The 21,608-nt window shown below is 40.1% G+C and overlaps 1 protein-coding gene across 6 annotated transcripts in view; it reads left to right on the top strand.

The window, feature by feature from the left end:
• The window catches only part of DENND3 (DENN domain containing 3), a 45,477-nt gene that overhangs the window by 7,311 nt on the left and 16,558 nt on the right, over positions 1–21,608 (top strand). For 5 of the 6 annotated variants that reach the window (XR_014579546.1, XR_014579547.1, XR_014579548.1 and 2 more), the window contains exons 5-18: positions 5,300–5,411; positions 6,327–6,446; positions 7,440–7,658; positions 8,305–8,426; positions 8,890–9,045; positions 11,161–11,257; positions 14,529–14,632; positions 14,943–15,124; positions 15,568–16,089; positions 17,233–17,495; positions 18,038–18,208; positions 19,139–19,268; positions 19,723–19,830; positions 21,446–21,585. Coding sequence is in view for 2 of the 6 variants with exons in the window: in XM_083823792.1 (XP_083679918.1) it covers positions 5,300–5,411; positions 6,327–6,446; positions 7,440–7,658; positions 8,305–8,426; positions 8,890–9,045; positions 11,161–11,257; positions 14,529–14,632; positions 14,943–15,124; positions 15,568–16,089; positions 17,233–17,495; positions 18,038–18,208; positions 19,139–19,268; positions 19,723–19,830; positions 21,446–21,585 (2,446 nt within the window). In the remaining 4 variants the exon portion in view is untranslated. Of the gene's footprint in view, positions 1–5,299; positions 5,412–6,326; positions 6,660–6,888; positions 7,322–7,439; positions 7,659–8,304; positions 8,427–8,889; positions 9,046–11,160; positions 11,258–14,528; positions 14,633–14,942; positions 15,125–15,567; positions 16,090–17,232; positions 17,496–18,037; positions 18,209–19,138; positions 19,269–19,722; positions 19,831–21,445; positions 21,586–21,608 lie in introns of all 6 variants that reach the window. The other variant, XM_083823793.1, reaches the window with a different exon arrangement.

The following is a 21,608-nucleotide window of genomic DNA, read 5'->3' as shown; positions in this document are numbered from 1 at the left end:
ACACAAATGCCACAAGAACGTGAATATATGCATGAATAAGCAGTTAATGACATTTTAACTAAATAATCCAATTTAATTGAGGGAGTACAGTGGCTACGTGGCTGTCGTAGAACTAGGAGATAAAATTGTAGCGTTAGAGTACTTCATGGGTCAGAAACACTCAAACTCTGCCGTGCAGATGGGTTAAAAGATAAGTGAACATAAGTCAGTCTTCTTTAGTAACTTATTTTGAGGTCATAGCCTCTGTATGTTGCTTTGTTGTTAAACTGTTAAAATCTGTATGCTTTTCTGAAGTGGCTTTAAAGCTCCTTGCGTGAGGGAGCCTGGCACTGCGTGGTGGACATTGCTGGCTAATTTTTGTTTGCAGAGGTAGAAGATTCCTTTCAGTAAATTTCAGTCAAGCTTTGTAGAGACAAATTTGATGTCAGGTGTCGTCTTTTTGCAGGGATTTGCTTCAGCAAGTGATATTCTTATATGTAAGCTGAAAAATACTAGGGTTTTAGGTCACAGCTTGAGTCTGCCAACCTGTTTCTGCCAGCTGTTGGTGTGCTGGGCAGGTGAGCAGGCAGCAGCGTGTTTCGTGGGTGCGGTGGGTGCATCGCTACCTCCCAACTGGACTCTGTACCTTGGTCGTTTCCCCTGTGGGCTTGAATTTAGCAGAGGCTGGCTTTCCCCGGTTTAGATAAGGGAGTCCTGGAAGAACAAAGCAGTTCTTCCTTCCTCGTAATTCAGATGTTTCCTCCAAAAAGCATTGATACCAGAAGTGAGTAACTCTTGGCTGCCCTTAAGTAGAAAACACCCACTGCTGTTTTTCATGCTAGTTCTGTCCTGTCACTTTCAGAGCATTAATAAAGGGGTTAAGTGTGGACGAGGGACATTGTAGAAACAGATATTCACAGGCTAGTGCAAAATCCAGATGATCAGTAAATTAGAAAGGAAGCCTTTGTTTCACTTTCTCCTTTCCTGCCCTGATCACTTTTTCCAGTCCTTCCATTTTAGTCAGTTGCATCAGCCATTGGTACTGCAGGAGGTGATTCATTTGCTTTTTATAGTCCCAAACCTCGAATAAATGCTAATCTGTGTAACTGTTACAACTGTATACCTGAGCTGTGATGCTTTGCAATTTATCAGGCCTTTATAATACGCTTCTGTGGTGGTTTTAGTCAGCTGGGCAGCTGAGCTCCACCACAGCTGCTCTCTTACTCCCCTTCCTCAAAGGGAAAGGGGGAGAAAATACGATGGGAAGGGCTCAGGGGTTGAGATAAGGACAGGGAGAGCACTCACCAATTGTTGTGACAGCCTAAGCAGACTCAGCATAGGGAGATTAATGACATTTATTGCCTATGACTAACAAGCTAGAGCAGTGAGAAACTACAGGCAAACTAAAAACAACTTCTCCCGATCCACCCTCTTCTCCCTCATCACCCTGAGGGGCACAGGGGAACGGGGAATGGGGGCTGCGGTCAGTCTATAGCGTTTCGTCTCCACCACTCTCTCACGGTCCCTCTCTGCCCCCGCTCCCTGTGGGGTCCCTCCCAGGGGATGCCGTCCTTCCCGAACTGAGCCTGCGGGGCCTGCCCACAGGCAGCAGCTCTTCAGCAACTGCTCCCACACGGCTCCGTCCCACGGGGTCCATCCCCTGGGAGCAAACTGCTCCAGCACGGGTCCCCCACGGGCGGCAGCTCCCCCCAGACAGAAGCCACCCCTGCAGCTCCCTGCTGCCAAAACCTTGCCACATAAACCCAGTCCAGCTTCATGCTTCTTTTATTCCCTGAACTCAGCCCATACGGGGCCATACTACTCTCTAGCTGTCCACAGGCTGGGAAATAGCATAGGCTCAGTTTTGCAGTTAGGGTGCTCAGCAGAGGTTTATATGGTATGTTCATGAGTCATTTCTTCTCTAAGTGAGATGCTTCCGAGCTGGAAGCAGTCGGTTTGTGAAAACATTTTTAAATAGTCCACTAAGGGAGAAGTGGGAAAATGTTCAGGAAAGCCATGGAAAATTCCAGAGGTTACAGAAACGTTTCTAGGTCTCCTGTATTTGTTCAGAGCAGACAGGAACCAGCTTGCAGGTGGAGTCCTGCACGTGTGGAAAGAAAGTTGCAGGTGGAGTCATCTCTTTAGAAATGCAACCTTCTGCCTCTGGCTGGGTATTTTAAACATTATAATTAAATATTTCCGCCTTGATCACGCATAACACGTTTTTTGCACTCACTTAAAGCATTAGCCTCCGAGGTAACTCTAGATGGCTTCTTCCTGTAAACTGCACTGGTTTCTAAGGGCAGTTCAGATTTCTCTTTAACCTGCCATCTAAGCTTTAATTGGCTTGTAAATATGTCAATAATTATGTGGCAGTTCTCCAGGGTAATAGAACTGCAAGTTGTCCTGCTCATATAGCGGGGGAATTTGCCATTTAGTGGCACAGCTCTCCTTCCGTATCGCTGCTGCATCTGGCTGTAAGATCCTAGTGTGTGTGTGCAGCTGGAAGGAGAGGGGAAGCACAAGTGGCAAAACTCGGTTCGGTGCTGGCTTTTCCTGCTGAACTGGAAACTCAACTGATTACGCTTCCATATGTTCTTCAGAATTTTTATTTTTGTTTCAAAGCTCGTGATCTCCACGTGCTTTCCTTGACTCCGTTGGACAGATAAGATCAGAATGTCTACCCTTTGGGGTTTTTTGTTTTTTATAAAAAGGTATCATACTGTGCCAGGGTGGAGTTGAGTGGAAGGAGAGGAAGAAGTGGAGAGGTAACATTTTTTTGGTTTTGGTTGTGTTACTGATCTATTTATTTTTCCTCGTAGGGCATCAAACAGTTAGTTGCTGGGATGTGTGGCTGTTCTGAATGGAATATAAGCAATTATAGTAAATGAGACCTCAGTGATCTGTTTTGAGCGTAGTTCCCTGTGCAGCTGGGGTTGTTCCAGCTTTTTGTAACATTACAAAATTTTGTCACTGTTTGCCTGTAAAGCGGAAAGGCAGTTATGTTCATTTACCCCTCTTCTGGGTGCTTTGGCTGATTTATCATTCTGTCAGCCTGGGGATTTGAAAAAACTTGCTGGTGGACCTTAAACCACCTGTTTCTAGTGTGTAGCTCTGTCCTGTAATTACCTGTGGGAAAAATCCTCTTCGTGATTGCTAATAAAGGGCTGATGTTGAAGTAGGTTCTGTTTCTGTTCAGGATCCCGTCCTAGCAAGAGATTTCTGGGGAAATACAAAAATAAAAAGCTCTGCTCTGCAGAGCTCGTTGTCTGCAGGACTTGCAGTGCAGGGGATTGTGCATAGGTGGGTGGTTATTTGTTTTCGTTTAGAAGATTCCTCAGGTATTTTATCATCATTTCCAAAAATGCCATTCCAGGCATTTCCAGATAAAACTTGGGCTCCTAATCTTTATTAAACACATTATTGTACATTATTGTATAGTAAAAATAATAACTGGAAACCAGGCTCAAACTAAAGATGAGAACACAACATCAAAAGTTAGATCCATGTAGGTGCTTTGAACTGCAAGGTGAACTTCCAAACCTTCATCGTAGTAAGGATGATCTTTCACTCACAGAGTGAAATATCCCTGGCAGTGATCTCCCTCTGGACGAGCTCTCATCTTGGATAGATGAATAGGTTCTGTTCAAAAAAGAAATCTTCCAACCTGGACAGGAGTCTCTTCAGCTGCCTTGAGAAAAGTGTAAATAGCTCGCAGCACCGAGGCAGTACAAAGCACCTCTCCTCCCGTGGTCTTGCTTTCTGAAAAATCTGGTTGAGGGCAGTTAATAGAGGTAATGGAAGGTGCGTAAACTCCTTAGCTCCCTCTCTAATGTCTCAGAGATTACCTCCTTTATTTCAGCAGGCATTTGCAGTGTAGAGCTGTCAGCTGCTGTTACACAGATGGGCGCAGCGTGCTGATCAGGAGGCTCTCACAGCCCCTTTTGTACATCTGCTCCTTTGCAGCATCAGGGTCAGGTAGTTTCTCTTGTAGCACTTACTGGATGTGTCTCCACATGCTTTTTAATCTCAAATAATAATAAAGTAGCAAACAAACAAAAAGCTCTTGGGTCTACCTGTGCTGTTTTTGGTACCTTAGATGTGGCCTAAGTGTGGCAGCATGTTTAAAATGGTTCTGCTGCCTGGATTTCTTTGAGGATTTCCAAATTCCTTTCCCCCTGCCACCTCCACGCCCCTGGTAGCTGATGGACTCTGGGGGATACGTGTTGCAGCGTAGTTCTCAGCCCAAGGCAGCTTCCAAAGGTGAATTTAGTAAATCTAAATGTCTTCCTTATTGCTAACGTGCTATAAAGCTTGGTGACACAGAATAGTGTGTCTTTATTCAGGAATTTACATTCCGTAAACAAATATGATGTCTTGACTCTGACGTATCTCTCAAGCTACTCAGTTGCTTTGTAGACTGCTACCTTTCCCAAGAACGAGTTTTCTGCAAGACTCCAAAGAAGATACAAAGTAGAATAAAACCGCAGTGGAGAATATTAACCATATGAAGTTCCTAATTTCTGCACATATAGATCAGGCTGAAATTGCAGATTTTGTAGCGTCTTAATTGTTATGTTCCAGGAATGCTGTCGGACTTCCTGGTTTGCAGTATTAATACCGTGTACGTTTAAATGCATGTGAGTCAATCTGGCATATAGTGCAAACCGCATGATCTGTGTGGCCTTGGAACAGCTGAAGTAACACAGATCCAGAATAGCAATATTTGACAGGTTTACACTTTGCATTTGTCCTTTTGGGGGGTAGGAACGATAACAAACAGTGGTGTTCATGCAGGGCTAGGCCTTATACTAAGTATGGTTCTTGCTTCAAATTCCTCTGCTGTTTAGCCTGTTTTTTATTTTTTTCTTTAATATACAGTTTCTCTTTTTTTGTGACAGCGTTTTCCATCTCAGAGCTGGTGTCTGATGCTTGGGATGGGATGGACATAATGGCACTGTGTTGTTCTTGAAGCAGTCTGTATAAGCCCCTTCCTCAAGCTGTGTCTCACCTCTAAATTTCTTTTGCCATCATGAGACCAAGCGTGTCAGCTGCATCCTCTGATACATATGGAGCATTATTTCATGCAAGGAAGTAAAACAAACAAAACCAAAACAAAACACCGGTCTGCTTCTGACACAGCAGCGTCATTAAAATTAAATGGAGCCACTAAAGTATCCAATAAATTAGAAACGAATTATCTGGTATAATAGCTTCATTGCTCCTAGTAATGCCTCTTAATTCTAGGTTGTCATCAAAAAAGCTTTTTTCACGTTTATATGTTGTTATTTATAAATATTTTTCTATAATTTAATTTCAGCTTACTGGTGCAACTGCGACCTTTCAAGGATTTAGATGTCGATGATCACATAAAAGAATTTGCAGCAAAATTATTTTTAATACCCAGCCCGCCACCAGGACCACTGCACTTGGTAATTACTGATGCTGAACTTCCTAATTATCTTCATATGACACGTTATAAAGCTCTAGGATGTTGCTTTGTATAAATTAGAGGAAATTCTTCCCTGTCAGATCAGAGATTTTGCCTGCTGATACATAACTGATGTCAAAAGGGAAACAAAATTTCCCTTTCACCTGTACAGTATGCCATTGCCACCTCGCCGAATACACATATATAAACCCCAGTAAATCCTATAACTGTGTCACTTGACTGAAGTGTGGGAGTTCCCTGTCTTGTGTCTGATTTTGGGCACGTTGTTATCTTTCATCTACCTGAAATGGCTTCCAAGGAGGCAGTGCTTCAGCCGCTTCTCCTAAGCTGATTTCCTTGAACCTTGGATAAGGGGTTTGGAGAAGAGGAAAAAAGAGCATAGGTGGAACACTGAGTGAGTGGCTAAACCAGCTGCCAAGTGCCAAGGTATCCAGCACATGCAGCATTCGTCCCCCTGATATTTGAAGTGGAATATTTGAAACACTGAAAGAGGCCATTTGGCTGGCTTGTTTTCTTCACATAACATTCATAATTTTTCTGTTTCCTAAATGAATTTTAACAAGACTTTGAATTTTCCAGTTGTACATACAGATATAAATTGCATTATAATATACTTGTAACAAAGAAGGTTTCAGAAGTATTAAAAGTATTTTCTTTTAAAGTTTTATTGGGCAAGCAATCTATGATAATGAAAGGAAACAAAGTCCCTGTCAGTCTTTCGAACTAGAGATTATATCTTTTGATATTGCTCTCTGTTTCTATTCCAATGCTCAAATACCTGCCTTTTTGCTGTTAGTTCGTCTTGATGCTTTGTAGCTGGAACTAAAATTCTGGGCTAGATGTGGTGTGGGAATGCTTTTAATAAGAAATAAACAGAAAACATCTGTTGTAACAGGTATTTAATATGAAACCACTTCAAATAATAATTCCTTCACGAGAGGACCCGGACAGTCCAGTTATTGACTTGGATCTTCACCTTCCGTTGCTGTGTTTCAAGCCAAAGCGGGTGCTGCAGGTAAAGCTCATCAACACTTTAAATTGTATGTGGGATTAATGGTACTGGTAATTTGTATTTAAAACAAACAAACAAAAAAAACACAAGAGGTTTTAGTTACCAAAAACAGTCATAAACCCAGCAATTCAGAATAGCCTTAGTTCTGCATATGGAAAATATGGCATAATAAACCATACTTCTTAAGATATTTGCTTACTTAAAGACCAGATTGAGGCATACTGGATTTATTTCTCTTGCAGTTCAGCAATAGGTGCTAAATTTCTTAAGCACACATTTTAAAATATAAATGCCCAAGCTGACAGATTTTATTTTGATTTCTCATAAAATGCATTTTCAGAAGGTTCATAAGAACGCTTTTCTTCTGTAAAAAAGGGACCTGTAGGATGGATTAGTAACAGTTGGCATTCCTGTAAAGAGAATGTTAATGGTATAGAAAGACAAGAAAATGCAAGAAGCTATTTGCAAAGATTTTTTTTCAGTTTCATAGAATTGTCCAGTAATTTTGATTTGTAGGTTACTCGATCTCTCTATGCTTAAATGTATGATCTGACTTCAAAGTTCAATGAAGTTGTTCAAGATCTTTAGCAGTACTGGTGTCGCTTCCTCTAGAAACCTGAGGTTGGAGACCTCTATCCATGTTTGTAAACCTCCTCAGCCCTGAGAGGGGAGGTGGTACTGGCTTTATTTTTTTTTTTTTTGATGTGCCCATTTTTCCACCCACTTCTGCATGTTATGAAAGGAGCTATCAGAAATCCTGCAACTGGTGCATCTGGAGTTTGTGTCCTCACCTCTGCGAGATAACCAATACGTGCCATGGCTTGGATGTTGGTAGCAACAACAAGTTGGATGTTACTTCAATTTTAAAAATATATAAGGTATCTCTTAGAAAACAGAGCTTGTGAGGCTGTTTTGCAAGCAGATGAAATATTTGTGTATATGTTGTATGTTCTAGATGTAACTCCTTGTAAACACTTAGCATTTTGTTGTTTTCAGATTTTGACCTGCATTTTGACTGAGCAGAGAATTGTTTTCTTCTCTTCTGACTGGGCCCTGCTGACGCTCGTGGCTGAATGCTTTATGTTATACCTTCATCCTCTTCAGTGGCAGCACACTTTTGTGCCTATTCTGTCTCGTCATATGCTGGATTTCGTAATGGCCCCAACATCTTTTCTGATGGGGTGTCATATCGACCATTTTGAAGAAGTTAGCACGGTATGTTCCCGTTCTTGCTGTTCGGTTCCCATGTGTGTGTTCCCTCCCTTCTTTCAGATTCACCTAGAAACTTGGTTTTGTTATTTAGGTGTGTGAGAAGTGAAGAAACTAAAAGTAATAGTCGTGTTAGTGTGACCATTGGCTTATTGGGATAAGTTGCTTGTTATATCCCTTACCTTTATTTTCTTTGCTCATGGCTTCTGGGAGTTTCTTTTTCATCTGGGGAAAATTTCCATTTACATGTCGTTTGTGTACGAGTGATTTCGCTTTAGATCTTTGCTTAAAGAGTTGTGTGGGATGAATTGGATTCCTTTTCCAGGCAGCTGGGTTAAGAGGTCAGCATGCACTTGAAAATACTCTAATGGAGCTGCTCTTATCTATCATGGAGTTATTTATTTAATAAAAAGAAAACCAGCTATATAAAGAATGTAACTTCTCAGTTATTCTGAAGGTTTGTTTTCATCATTTTTCAGACTCTTATTTAAGAGTCTTTAGTAGTCTTTATTTAAGTCTCTATTTAAGAGTCTTTAGTAGTAGTAGTCTTAAGTAGTCTTTAGTACCACCTCTTTTAGTAGGTGGTAGTACTCTTGTATATTAAGGAGAAACAGAAATACATTGTCAGTCTCTGTTTTCTTCTGTAAAAAAGGAAACTGAAGATTTAATTCTAATTAATATTGATAATGGGAACATTGCACGTTCAAAAATGGATGAAGAGGAACCTGAAATTCCAGATGTTCCAGCACAAGCAGCGGAAACTTTCATAAAAAGGTGAAAAGATACTGAAACTGTGTTTATCGTAGTGCATAAATCATGTTGGACCCTCTTTTTAATGTTTTTGTGTTATTTATTATTAATTTATATTCTTTAATATAAAATTTTATTTGATGAAGGAAAATTGAAGGCTTCAATTAATTAATATACAAGTAACTTTCAAGCAGTCGTAATCATAACCATATTATGCTGCAACACCTAGAACACTAGTTTGTTTTTGATTACAAGCATTTTTTTCTGAAGTTTCCTGTGCTTTATACAGAAAACTGAGTGCACTGTGATGTACGTGTACTAGTAGGACTTCCAGGAATCTTGTTAGCTTGTCAGTGCTTGTAAATCAGTCTTGCACTTGGTAAAAAAAAAAAATTTTGTGAGAGCTAAATAACATTTCCTTTAACAGATAGGAAGAAAACATTGGTGTTAGTATGTAACTTGAAGCTTATTTTTCTTTTCTTTGTAGAGTGGAGGGTCTTCAGCTGCATTATGACCTAGAGCTGTGCCGTCTCCGTGCCAGCACAGATCTTGGTGAACTCCAAATGCGCAGAAGGGCTTGGCAGCAGAAGCTGAATACAGAAGTTCAGCAAATGACTTTGCAGTTAATTGTTAACATTTTCAGGTGAGTGGAGAGAATTTTTTTTTTTTTAATTATTCTAAGAGCATATGGTACTGGTTAAGGTGTCAGTGAAAATATTCTTATTTTGTCTGATTTCATAGACAAATCTTGTAAGTTTTGTGAGGGGATAGGAGAAGGAGGCCCTGCCAGCCTGCTGGGATATCAATCATTAATGTATTCGGATACATCTAGTACCTGCTGTAGGTGGCCCTGCTTGAGCAGGGGGTTGGACCAGATGACCTCCAGAGGTCCCTTCCAACCCCAGTGATTTTGTGATACACATTACTAGGACATCTTAGGTGAAGCTGTTCCAATTTTGGACTTGCATGTCTGTTGTGAGAGGATTCCAGGAAGAGAAGTGCAGCCCTCATCTCTAAAAAAAAAAAAAAAAAAAAGAGGGGAAAGTCCCCAGCCATTTCCCACTGCCTCTTGTTGGGGATGGAGCTCTCTGTGGATCAGCTATGGAACTGCTCACCTGCCTGCTCCTAACACTTCCAGTCAGGAGGTGCTGGGTTGATTTATATAGCCCGGGTGCCAGGGCTTTGTTAGCTGCCTCACTTTTGTTGGGTCAGTTTAGAGAACGGTCACACAAATGGCCGGGCCCTCCACGAGGACAATAGCTGCTGGATGTGGAGGAAACAGACTACAGAGAGCACAGCTGGATCTGGAAAACAAAATACATTTAAAACCTGATGTGCTGCCACTGTGGGATTTGGGGGATTTCAGTGTCTGGCAGCAATATGTTCCAGATAAAGATGAACAAGAAATGCCTTTTCCTGCCTGAGCAGCTTGAACTCTTTAACTCACTAAATGCTTGTCTACAAAAAAATGAACGGATGCTTTGGTATTTAAGAGATGATAATAACCTTTTGCGAAAGGGTTGATTCTTTTCTTGCTTTCTTTCTCCTTTCCTTCAAACTTTCTCTTTGTTCTTTTTTTTTCAGCATTGTTTCTTCTATCTTCTAATGCTCTATCTACCACCGTCCAGGAATGAAGGAAAGTAAATCTCTGATGCAATTGTGCTGCCAGTTGCTGCTCTCTCCAGTGAAGCACTGTAGTGTTTCTGTGTGCACGAGGTTCCATGTTTAAAGCAAACCACGATAAATGATATAGAACTATGTACTTGTACTAACTACCATTTTTCTGAACACATACGTGAAAGACGAGCGATGTAGTGGCCTTTTGTCAGGTCTCTGCATGGGTATAAGATTCCCCAGTTGTGCTTATATTTGATTTTAGCTCACCAAATTCTTTTCTTCATTCATGTGTTTTCGTGGGAATTTATTATTTCTTAATATCCAGTATGAATAGGTGAAATAAGATAGAATAATAAAAGGAGCCCTGATTTTAGCCACTAGCATGTATCTATAGCTTAAATAACTTACTCATGGGCTTGCCTTCAGAGAACAGCTTTTTTTTCGTGAAAAACTCACACATGCTGCTCGTTCTGTCTCATTTTTAGGACACAGAAGTTAGAAACGATGTCTGGATTTTCAGGGATAGCACAGAGCCTCTGTTGCCTGCTGTGGCCATGCATATACTAAAAATTGCATCGATTTTGCGTCTCACTTTCTCTCTTATTTCAATAAGTCTTTCTCTTCAGGCACAACACGAGTTGTCAGTTAGTGCTGGGTTTAGGAGCAGAGTTTGAGAGTGCACATTATCAGTGTCTCATGTGCACGTTACAGATGTGATGTAGTGGGACACTGTGAAGCCAGATCACATATTCCACATTGCCCATGTGGAGAGGTACACTCGTCTTCATAGTGCCTCCAGGGGGTTGTATGGGATCCTGTATAAAAAAACAATTTCAGGGTTGGAGCCTAAATTGTGACTTAAATATACAGATTCTCCTCCAGGGGTTACTGAAATTAATCCCATGGACTGTAAGTGACCTTGCTGATTGGAAATGGCAGTGGCAGCAGGTAGCCTGTTTTGCTTCTTATAAGAATCTGTATTTTTTCTGTGATTCAGTAGCTCAGGCTTGTTCAGTAAAACTGAATTTGCCTTCTGATACTGCAGCATGTTTCTAGTAGTACCAGTGGGTTGCTGCTGCAAAAGGGCAACTTACTTACAAATCCCCAAGCATATTTATCTTTCTATTTATTTTATTTCCAGGGAGGTAAAAGACCATCTGAATTATGAACACAGAGTGTTTAACAGTGAAGAATTCCTGAAAACAAGGGCAGTGGGAGACCAGCCGTTTTACAGAAAGGTAAATTCAGTGTTAAATATGTTGTTATTCTGCTATTAATCCCTACTTTAGGATTAATGCCAAAAATTAATGGAATGGTCACAGTTTGGGCTGTGTAGTGTTCCTGACTCACCAGCTTTCACAGAACGCTTTATGGGATTTATTTTATTTACTGTAAACAGATTAAATAGCAGGCAGCATTTTGGAGAGCAAGATACTACGTAATTTCAGAGCAAATAAAACGTAATTCCCCAGGGGTGCGATAAACCTATGGCAGATGGTCAGTAAAGCTACGTCTAAACTGCATTTTAAGCGCAGGCATCCGTCCAAACTGTTTGGACCAAAGCCCACGTGTGGACACGAGTTTTGAGCAAGCCTGTGAGCATGGCAGAAGAGCCTGAATGGCATGAGTTGAAGCACCTGCCTTATCTGCAGCCTGAGCAGTGGGGCACGGAGCTGCTGATGCCTGCTTGGCTGCAGGCCCCGAGCCAGTTTCCTACAGCGTGGCACAGCGAGAGCGTGCTGCTCACACCCACCGAGCCCAGGATTTGTCTCTTGTTGGTCTCTGTAGGTAGAACTACAGCTCTTCAGGCTAAAGGACACCCTAAAATCCGCACTTAGTTTTTCCTAGCACTCCTGCAAACTCAGCTTATTGGTATATACTTGATTTTAAAGCCCTATAGGCATGTGGAGTTTGCCTTTACAAGCCCCGAGTTCCTTTTGTTGCTGTTCTGATCAGCTTGGTCCTTCTGTTAGTGTAAGCATGATTTAGGTCCTCTGCTGAAGCTCCCAAGTGACTCCGTTTTTACCCCGTGTGTGCAGTGAGGCAGCTTTCCGTGAGGTTGCAGGCGTTTTCCTTGTGAAACACCAGTGCGTGAGGATGCTTTTATTGTAATGACTATGTATATCCTAAAGAAACGGAGTGGGTATGATCTCCTCATTAAAAAGAGAGTGTCTTGGTCACAAGGCTGTAGGATTTGGTGCTGTTCTCCTTGGTGTGAGGCTGTCACTGATCATCAAAGGCTGGAGACCCTGTGGGTGAGGAGGGGAAGTGAGGAGAAAGGAAGTGAAAAATGGAAGAAGGAAAGGAGCAGGGGGAGAAAGAGAGACTGAGAATAGACAGATTACACCAGAGCTTCTTGTAGTGTTGGGGTGCTTTGCCCAGAAGCTCTAAGTTTGAGGTTTTTATCCTTGCAGTTAATTTTTCACTAAGCTGTTTGCACCTAATTAAATTAATATTTACCTTCAAGTAATTAAACTAAACTGTCGCGTATCTGAGAAATAGAATTTATGTGTTTTGAGGGTTTGTGTCTAGCCATTTATAGTGTTTTAGGAGAATTCTGTTGTGACAAAGCAAGCCAAAATCCAAAATTATGAAGTTGGATGATTTTTCAAGTCTCAGGATTAACTAAATAAAAGTGTATCTTAATTAAATGAAAATTAATTGGAAGACTGTCGCCCTGAACTTGGAGTGTCAGTGGTCATTACCTAATTTCTGAAGAGATGTAAGACACATTCCCCAGTTTCTTGCACCCTTTAATGCAATTTACGTAGTAGTTTCTAGCAGATAATTTATTAAGTAGGTTCTTATTCCTGCCTGCTGTGAGATGTTGTGCTCTTATTTAAGCTTCTCAAAGATAATAAGAGTTGTGTGCTTTTTTTAAGTGATACTATAGTTTGTTTAGCAAGCTGTGGGTCAAAGCAAAGGTTTAACAAGGTATATAAAAAAGTGCATTTACCGTTTTAGATTTGCTTTTAATTATGTTCTGTGAATACATATGACAGTTACAAAAGTTACCTTTGGAGTTTGGCAACTGGCTTTCCAGAGTAACTGCTTTGCACCTGGCAAACGTTCTCAAAACCAAACTAAATAAGGAAAAATTGAACAGAACCTATTAATGTGTCAGCAGGCCAAAAATTTAGGGGAAATGTTCTGACTGGGATTTCAAATGAATAGAAACAATTGAAATATTTTCAGTGGCAGTTTCTAACACTGTAAATGAAGGCGTGGCAATTTCATGAGTTGAAATTTCAAACAAGTGCACATTTAAGAAGACCTTTGAACAGTTGACTCATTTAAATACTAAAAGACCATAGTGGTAGGTTTGCTTTCAAGTAAATCTTACAAATTAGCAAAATATGGACTAATTACTAGTGGTATCTAGTGTTATCGGTAGTGTTAATGGTATCTAGTGATATCTGCTGTTATCTTGATTAACTATCTTTAAAAACCATTAGGAAGGACTCAGTTCCTGCAGTTTGTCAGCTCCTGTACATAGAACTGGAAAAGAAAAGACGCCATCTACTGGAGAATACCTGAAAGCAGAAATCTTGGTGCTTCTGTAGATGCCTTTTTTTAGGATGCATTGCAAATAGGTAGATAGGAGGCATCCTGCGTACAAAGAGGCTATTAGTTGGGAAGATGTTTCCATTAAGCTCAGAGTACCAGAATTACTTATGAATCTGATTTATGAATCAGAATTGCTTATGCTTATCTGATCAATAAAGTCCCCCCCTGGTAACTGCAAGACTAAAAAGGGTACTTTAGCCAAGCCTCTGTGATAAGGCATTAATTAAAGTAATTTCTGTAGTTAAAAGATTAAAGATACATTAAAAGATACAACAATCTTTCTGTTAGTGTCAGTCACTTTCTAAAGGCTAAAAGTTGCGTAAGCACAAAGACAGGATTCCTGGTTATAACAGGAATGGTTATAATTCCTGGTTATAACGCTCTCCTGATGAAGTTTGCGTTGGATTTTTCTGAATAGATCAGTTTTATGAATTGTTTAACTTCAAACAATACTAATTGCTCTGTGTTAGTACTAACACCTATAGAATTATACATGTTGTGCCGCCTCAAGTCCTGGTTTCATCTTGTTTTAATATGAAATGGTGGGAATGATAGCTTTGCAGTTTTATGTAACATTAGAGCACCAGCAACTTCTTGTTCCAAACCATAGACAGTATCTGCATCACTTTGTTATAGGCAGAAAATACACTGTTACATTTCAGTAGCTAAAACTCTCCGTTATGCCCAGTATTTCTCTTCTTTATTTTTCTTTCCATCTTTTCGAGGTTGGTCTGAGATTGTGGTTTGCCACGAAGTACAAGGTGAATGAAAGCTGAGTTGGTTCTTCTGGTGTTGAAGTTTCTGTGTTGAAATATTTTTGGTTTTGTGACTGCTAAAATCAACATTCTCAGCTTTGTATAAGCAAAGCTAATAAAAACGAGCAAAAGATGCTCCTAGTATACCTTGTAAATGATCAAGAACTAATCAGCTTGTCTCTCACAGGTTTTGGAGACCTACATGTTTCACTCTTTTCTTAAAGCCCGCTTGAACAGGAAGATGGATGCTTTTGCTCGACTTGAGCTGAGTACCCAGTCTGAAGAAGACAGGTGATGCTTTCTCATTTCTTATTGTGTTTTTGAACCTTATCTTGGTGTCAGTGATAAAAGTCCTTTTGACTCTATTAGTATGAGATCAGGTTATCTATGAATAAGACAGTGACTAACTGATAGGCTGTTTTATTAAGCTTGCTGTGAAAGAGTGATGTAAATGTGTCCAGTCACGGCTGTTGGAATTGTAAATTAACACAATAATTGTAACTTAATACTGTAAAACAACAACAAAAATAATCAAGTAGTCATTTAATGTGTATGTATACAGAGTTGTAAAACTAATTACATTTAAAATTATTTCTCTCAGGTTAAACTTGATGTTTCGTATCCCAAGAAGAATGACTACGGAGAAAATGGCTTCTAAACAAATGAATTCACAGTCCGTGATGAATAGGCGTATGGTTATCAGTATGCCTGATCTGCAAGATATCAAGCTGCCAGAAATCCCCCCTAGAAATTCCTCGTTTCGAAGAGTAGAAACAGGCATTGGTAAGGGAAGAATGTGTCAAACAAATGCAGGGGCTTTTCTGTTGTCTTTATGGGTGACATCATTGAGGATTTCCACAGAAACAGGGTCAGATGCTAGAAAGAAATGGTGAGCTGGGGCCCATCTGTGCTTATATATATATATAAAAAACATCATATATATTATATACATGCATGTATCATATTATATATGAATATATTATACATACATACATAAGTATATATTATATATGAATATACAAATTAAAATATTATATATTTTCTATTACTGATGTTATCAGAACAGGGAATACTCTGATAATAAGGAGGATGTGCATTCAACGCATTTGTGTCCTTAGCACAACTGGAATTTCTTTGTATTATTTATAGTACTGCTGGTTGTGAAGATACTCACACTTTTACTCGCTGCTTACGCTAATCAGTGTACCTTCTTTTTTTGTTTCTAGCTCTGAAAATGCCCCCCAAATCAGTCAGTACCTTCAAAATCCCAGAAATTCACTTTCCTCTGATGTACCAGTGCGTTCACTCCTACTATACAGAATTCTTCAACCATCTCAGCAAAGCTATAAATACCTTACCACCTGACAAGTCAGCATTGCTGGCAAGGTACTTCTACCTCCGGGGACTTATTAGCTTGATGCAAGGGAAACTACTAAATGCACTTTCTGACTTTCAGAACCTAGATAAAACAGACTTAAGAATTTTTCCTACTGATCTTGTAAGAAAGATTGTGGAAACCATGCCTCCTTCTGAGCGTTTTCAAGCAGACCGCAAGCCTGAGCTGAAGAGGCTGATAAGTCGAGTGATGGAAAAACAAAGGGAAGTTACAAAAATAGATGACCACGTAAAAAATTTTGCCTTGCCAAAAACACACATGCAACTGGATGATTTTGTGAAGCGAATCCAGGAATCTGGGATTGTCAGAGACAAAGACACTATACATCGGTTGTTTGATGCCTTAACAGTAGGTGGGTAGAAAATGCATTTGTATGGATCATCTGCATTGAGACAATGACAATTTAACAATAAAGACAAGGAACCCACTTACGTGCACACAGCGTATGGTTTTCCAGATTGTGTAGATGGGGTAGTTTTGCTTGTTTTGTGATCTGATGGCGTGCAGTTTTGCTTTGGCTTAGATGAGTAAAGTGAATACAAGGCTGTCCTAATTGCCAATGGAAAATAACTCTATTACAAAATCACTAGGTAGCCTGGCAAGGTGGCAGACTGTTAAAAGCACCTAGCAAATTCCGCAATTCAAGTAGCTACAGATTAAATTCCTCCTGGATGGTCATTGTAGCAAAAGGAGAGGTTACTTCTATGTTTGAGAGAACTTTCTTACCTCCTGAATGAGATCTGAGTCTTGTGACAGATTTCTAAAAACAGTTTGAGAGTGCTTTTATAAAACACTATGCAGTTCTTTCTGCACCTAGTTACTGCAGTAACTGTTACATTTTGCGCCACAAAGGATTAAATGTTGGTCAAAGTAGCAAGACTTTCTGAAGCCAAAGGTAGCATACATCTAGCAAGAACTTGTTTGACTCTGCTGCCCAAACCCACTTGAATTCTTAGAATAATTAAATATTTGGAATAACTGTTGCTGAAGTCTTTAATTGCTGTAAGCCTAGCTTTTATCCCAGGTTGTTAAGTATGTAGCATAGTAACACAGTATAGGATAAAGAACTGGAATGTAATAATGAAAAATATCCAGTTCAGTAGGGAATTACAAATCCGTTTCCATTGGCTGACTTTTTTTTTTTTGACATGAATTTAAAGAAAAGAAATAATGGTACAGTGTTTAGTGCTTCCCTCCATAGAAGGAAGCATGGAACCAGGGACACAGGCTAACTACAGAGGAATCTTTGTATCTCAGGAAGGATTTTGTCTCTGAACTGTTTTCCAGGCCTTTTTTTAAAAAAAATCTAAATCTTTAAATCTTTTTAAAAATCTAAATCTTCAGATCTTAATCTCTAAATCTTTAAATCTTTTTTTCTTTAAATCTTAAATCTAAATCTTTTAAATCTGAATCTTTAAAGCTATCTTCCTGTTTAAATCTGTATAATAGTTTCTCACAGTAACCAGCTTTCTGATTTTTTTTTTTTTTTTTTTAGGACATCAGAAACAAATTGATCCCGAAACATTCAGAGATTTCTACAACTACTGGAAAGAAACTGAAGCAGAAGCTCAAGAAGTGAATCTGCCACCAGCAGTAATAGAGCATCTAGATAAAAACGAATGTGTCTACAAGTTGTCTTGCTCAGTTAAAACTAACTACGGTGTAGGAAAAATAGCACTGACCCAAAAGCGCTTGTTCCTTTTGACTGAAGGAGGACGTCCTGGCTATGTCCATATTGCTGCTTTCAGGGACATAGAGGTGAGCATCGAGGAATTTCTCTTGCATGATCCTGGGTCACAAGTCACGTTCCATTCTGCTAAGAGATTTGCCTCAACCTGACTGTTTCAGTAAGGGTTGTAGGAAACACCTCTGATATCAGTAACTTACAAGCGATCGGATAAAATTCTGGGTCTTCAGGCCAAGAATTGCAGGGTTGAGGTGTGCTGGGCGCTAAGATGGCATGGTACAAAAACCTGGAGCCTGTAACCTCTAGATTTACAGAAAGATGCAAAGCACGGCATGTGGGATATAGAGCTAGAGGCGTGTAAAAACACAAGTCTTAAATTTGCCTGTGGTGTCAGGTAGCCAGTGTGTATCCTCTGTATAACGAAGTCTGTGCAATGGTGTTGGAAATGAACATTTTCACAAAACCTGATCAGCGACCATCTCTGCTTAATGGTGTTGTATGAGCAATGGAAATGATGAATTGTAGTGAAAATAGAGGAAGTTGCCCTGTAGAATGAGTGCTGCACCTCACCCGTGCCTGCACGGTACATCTTCCTTGCTTTCTTTCTTTCCAGGATGTGAAGGTCACAACCGTAGCTTTCCTTCTTTTGAAAATACCTACTCTGAGGATTGCAACAAGATCTAAAAAAGAAGTCTTTGAAGCTAACCTTAAAACAGAGTGTGATCTCTGGCACCTGATAGTGAAAGAAATGTGGGCTGGGAAGAAAATGGCAGACGATCACAAGGTATAAATTTGGGCATATCTAACTGAATAAGGGCGTGTTTTCTCTGCTCTAAATTATTCATGTATCAGTCTTGGAATTTCTAGGTTTCAGCACATGACAGCTAAGTAATAAGCTGTTGTTTCTGATGTTTCTTCTAAATACGGTACATCTGGAATACTACCAAAAAAAGTGAAGTTATGTTTAAAAATTAATCTTTTCTGTTCCATTAGCCTGGACCTCTTTGTTTAGTCACCGGTTTGGGAAATAGTTTCATAGTTTAAACTTAAAACATGAGAGTTTTGATCCCAAAAGAAAGCTTCCTACACCTTGCTTCCCTTAAAAAGTATAATACAGAGAAAGATTTTTGCTGTGCTGGAACCTTGGTGGTTGTGGATCCCTCTGAATAAATAGAGCAAGATGCTTTCTTCTGCCACAGAAACCTTGAGATAAAGGATCACACAAACATGGTTTCTATCTAAAATACCAAATTCTCCATCAGTGATGAGTTTAATAGTGCAAATGTATCTTGGTGTTTCTCCAGGAAGGATTTGGATCATTTTAGCTGCGATCAAGTGTAACGCACTTCTCTTCTGTGCAGAGAGGTCCAGGCTGAAAATTGGTATCTATCCTGTCCGTGCTGCGTGTTTTCCATCAGTGCAATTCATGTGGTTTCGTTTGCACATCCTGAGTCAGAACTGTGCCAGACCTGAAATACTTCTTTCGGTGCAATGAGTTAAAAGTAGCTCTTGTTTCCCTGCTCCATGCCCTTGCTTGGGGGTGAAACGGGATGCAGGAGTGGGGTTTGAAATGGGGTTTGACTGCACTTAGCGTGGGCTGTGCTCCAGGGACGCAACTAACTGGCGCTTGTGCTGAGCATGGTGTGCATTGTGATGGTTGAACGTGGAGACTTGTGAAAATAACGGTAAACTACAATAAGATTTTTGTCTTTAGGATCCTCAGTATATTCAGCAGGCGCTGACAAACGTTCTCCTGATGGATGCTGTGGTTGGCGCGCTGCAGTCCTCCAAAAGCATATACGCAGCCTCTAAACTGTCATATTTTGACAGGATGAAAAATGAAGGTCAGTCACACAGCAGTACCACAAAGCCTGCTCTTGTCTCACCATCCACCTCAGCTTCTTCTGTTTACATTATGTTTTTCAAGCTCATTATCTGCAGAAATATAAGATGACGATAGTGAATAGCACTTGGTAGCCATAGTTTGTTAAATTGTAGCTTTATTTATTTATTTTGCTCCTATGCATCACAGCCTTAGTTTGTATGTCTGTATCCATGTAGGCTGCTGGATTTTTGTTTCAGTTCTTTATTACTTGGGTGCTGTATGCGTGCTTCTCTTACCAGAATTCGTACAAATACTGTTTGGGCTTTCATGGTCAGCTAAAGTTAGAGAGAAACAAAAATGAAAAATAATAATTTTAATTTTACTAAGTGGTGCAGAATTATTCTTTCATAAGAATTACAGATCTACTTCAGGCTTAAGTATGCACTTTGTAACCTTTTACAACTCTATTTCAGTGCCCATGATGGTCCCCAAAACAACCTCAGAGACGTTAAAGCACAAGATCAACCCCTCAGCTGGTGAGACGTTTCCGCAAGCAATAGATGTCTTGCTTTATACTCCAGGTGAGGTGATGAATTTCTCTGTGTTAGCTTTAATTAGCCTATAAAGCAGGTTATCTCCCAGCACCTGGTATTACGACTGCCTGATTCTGTTCGCATTCTGACAGCCTTTGGTTGCGTATAGAATACTAAAACAGAAAAATCATTAAAACAGAACAGTAATATTGCATATTAAGATACTCCAAGGTATACTTTCAAAGTTGTAATTTGCTTCCCTATGTGTGTATGTGTTATAATAGCCTTCAATTATGTGTTAATGCGCTGATTTCCCATTAAGACTTCCACCTCATTTATTGAGCAGTGGAAGAAGGATGCTCCACTACTGATCAATATTCATTCACCGTTCCTTTTTATCATCTAGCAGAGTCATATGGGGGTGTTTTGTGGAACCGCAGTGCAGGGAATAGTGTACTACCTCTTGAAATCCCAGACAGATCGATATTCCTGTGGCTCTCACTGCATCCCGTGTGATCCCACGTCTAATTCATTGAACGTGATTTAAGTCCACTCCTGAAGAATGCTTTATCATGTTTCAGAAAGTATATCAAAAAAAGCGTATCAAAAGTTTGATAGTTGGCAAATTTGTACCTCACTGATTCAAAACGTGCTGGGGAAAAAAGAAGTTAAGGACAAAAGCCTCATATCATTTCAGATGCTTAATTTGGGTTGTCATGGATCTGAATTTTCAGAGCAGTCATATTCCATTTCTTAATGAGACTTGAATATAAATTCAGCTGTGCACCTCAGGTTTAACATCTGGATGTGAGGAGTGTGCTGTACATGAGAAGTTCTGGATTAAATGACTTAATTGTGTGTTCTGGTTCAGGAGCACTAAGAATTCCCTAGAGATCCTAACTTCTGCCTCACTCACTGCATGCATTTAGCCAGAAAGTGGAGGAGAAATCCTAGAAATAACTCTTTGCTGCAAGGTCCTGATCTAATTCAAAAGCAAATCTGTACAGTGCAGGACATCTGGCAGTGATCTGTGAGAGACAAAGTATGTGATCATACATGTAAAAACAGAAAAAAACAGGCATGTATCTGAGGCTGTTCACAGTGGGTGTGAATGTGGGAAGTGGAGCTACTAGTTCTGGGTTAACTTCATAACCTTCCTAGTCTTCTGATGCAAATTCACGTTTAATTCCTAATATTTGAGCAATTTGAGACAGAAGTCAATTTCACAGTTACGGAAGTGGGCAGGAGGAACTGTGCGTATGGTGGTGGTGAGGGCATGGTTGTGCTTTTCTCTCTTTGTAGTGCGAAGCTTCTAAATGGAGCTCTCATGTTGGGGCAGATGGAGTGAATGGCTTTATGAGTTTTATTTCGTAGGGCTTAAAAGCCTCCCTGCAACCCCAGTTAGCTAAGCACTTAGTCGTCAGTGAAAAAGGTTCTCTCTGCTCCGAATAGCATCGAAGTGTGAGATTACACCATCAGGTGGGCTCAACAGATAGATGAGGAGCACAAATTCATCGTGAACTGTGTCATCGGATTCATCAACTGGAGATATAAGTGCCAGAACACAGGTGTACTTTGTTAGAAAGTTGCTCTGCCTAACCTAATGCTGTTTTTTCCCTGTGTCTCCAAAAATGGTTTATTTTCTTCTCTGTTTTGTTTCTAGGGCATCTTGACTCTACAGAAAGACCCGACAGTGCTCACCCGAAACTCTGGTGTGCTTTAAACGAGGGGAAGGTGGTGGTCTTTGATGCGTCTACCTGGTCTATCCAACAGCACTGCTTCAGAATGGGCCGCTGCAGGCTGGTGAGACTAACACGTATCACGAC

The sequence above is a fragment of the Anser anser genome, assembly GCF_964211835.1.
Source record: "Anser anser genome assembly, chromosome: 2".
Lineage (NCBI taxonomy): Eukaryota > Metazoa > Chordata > Aves > Anseriformes > Anatidae > Anser > Anser anser.
The sequence above is the reverse complement of the archived record's forward strand: the minus strand, read 5'-3'. Positions and strand labels throughout refer to the sequence as shown.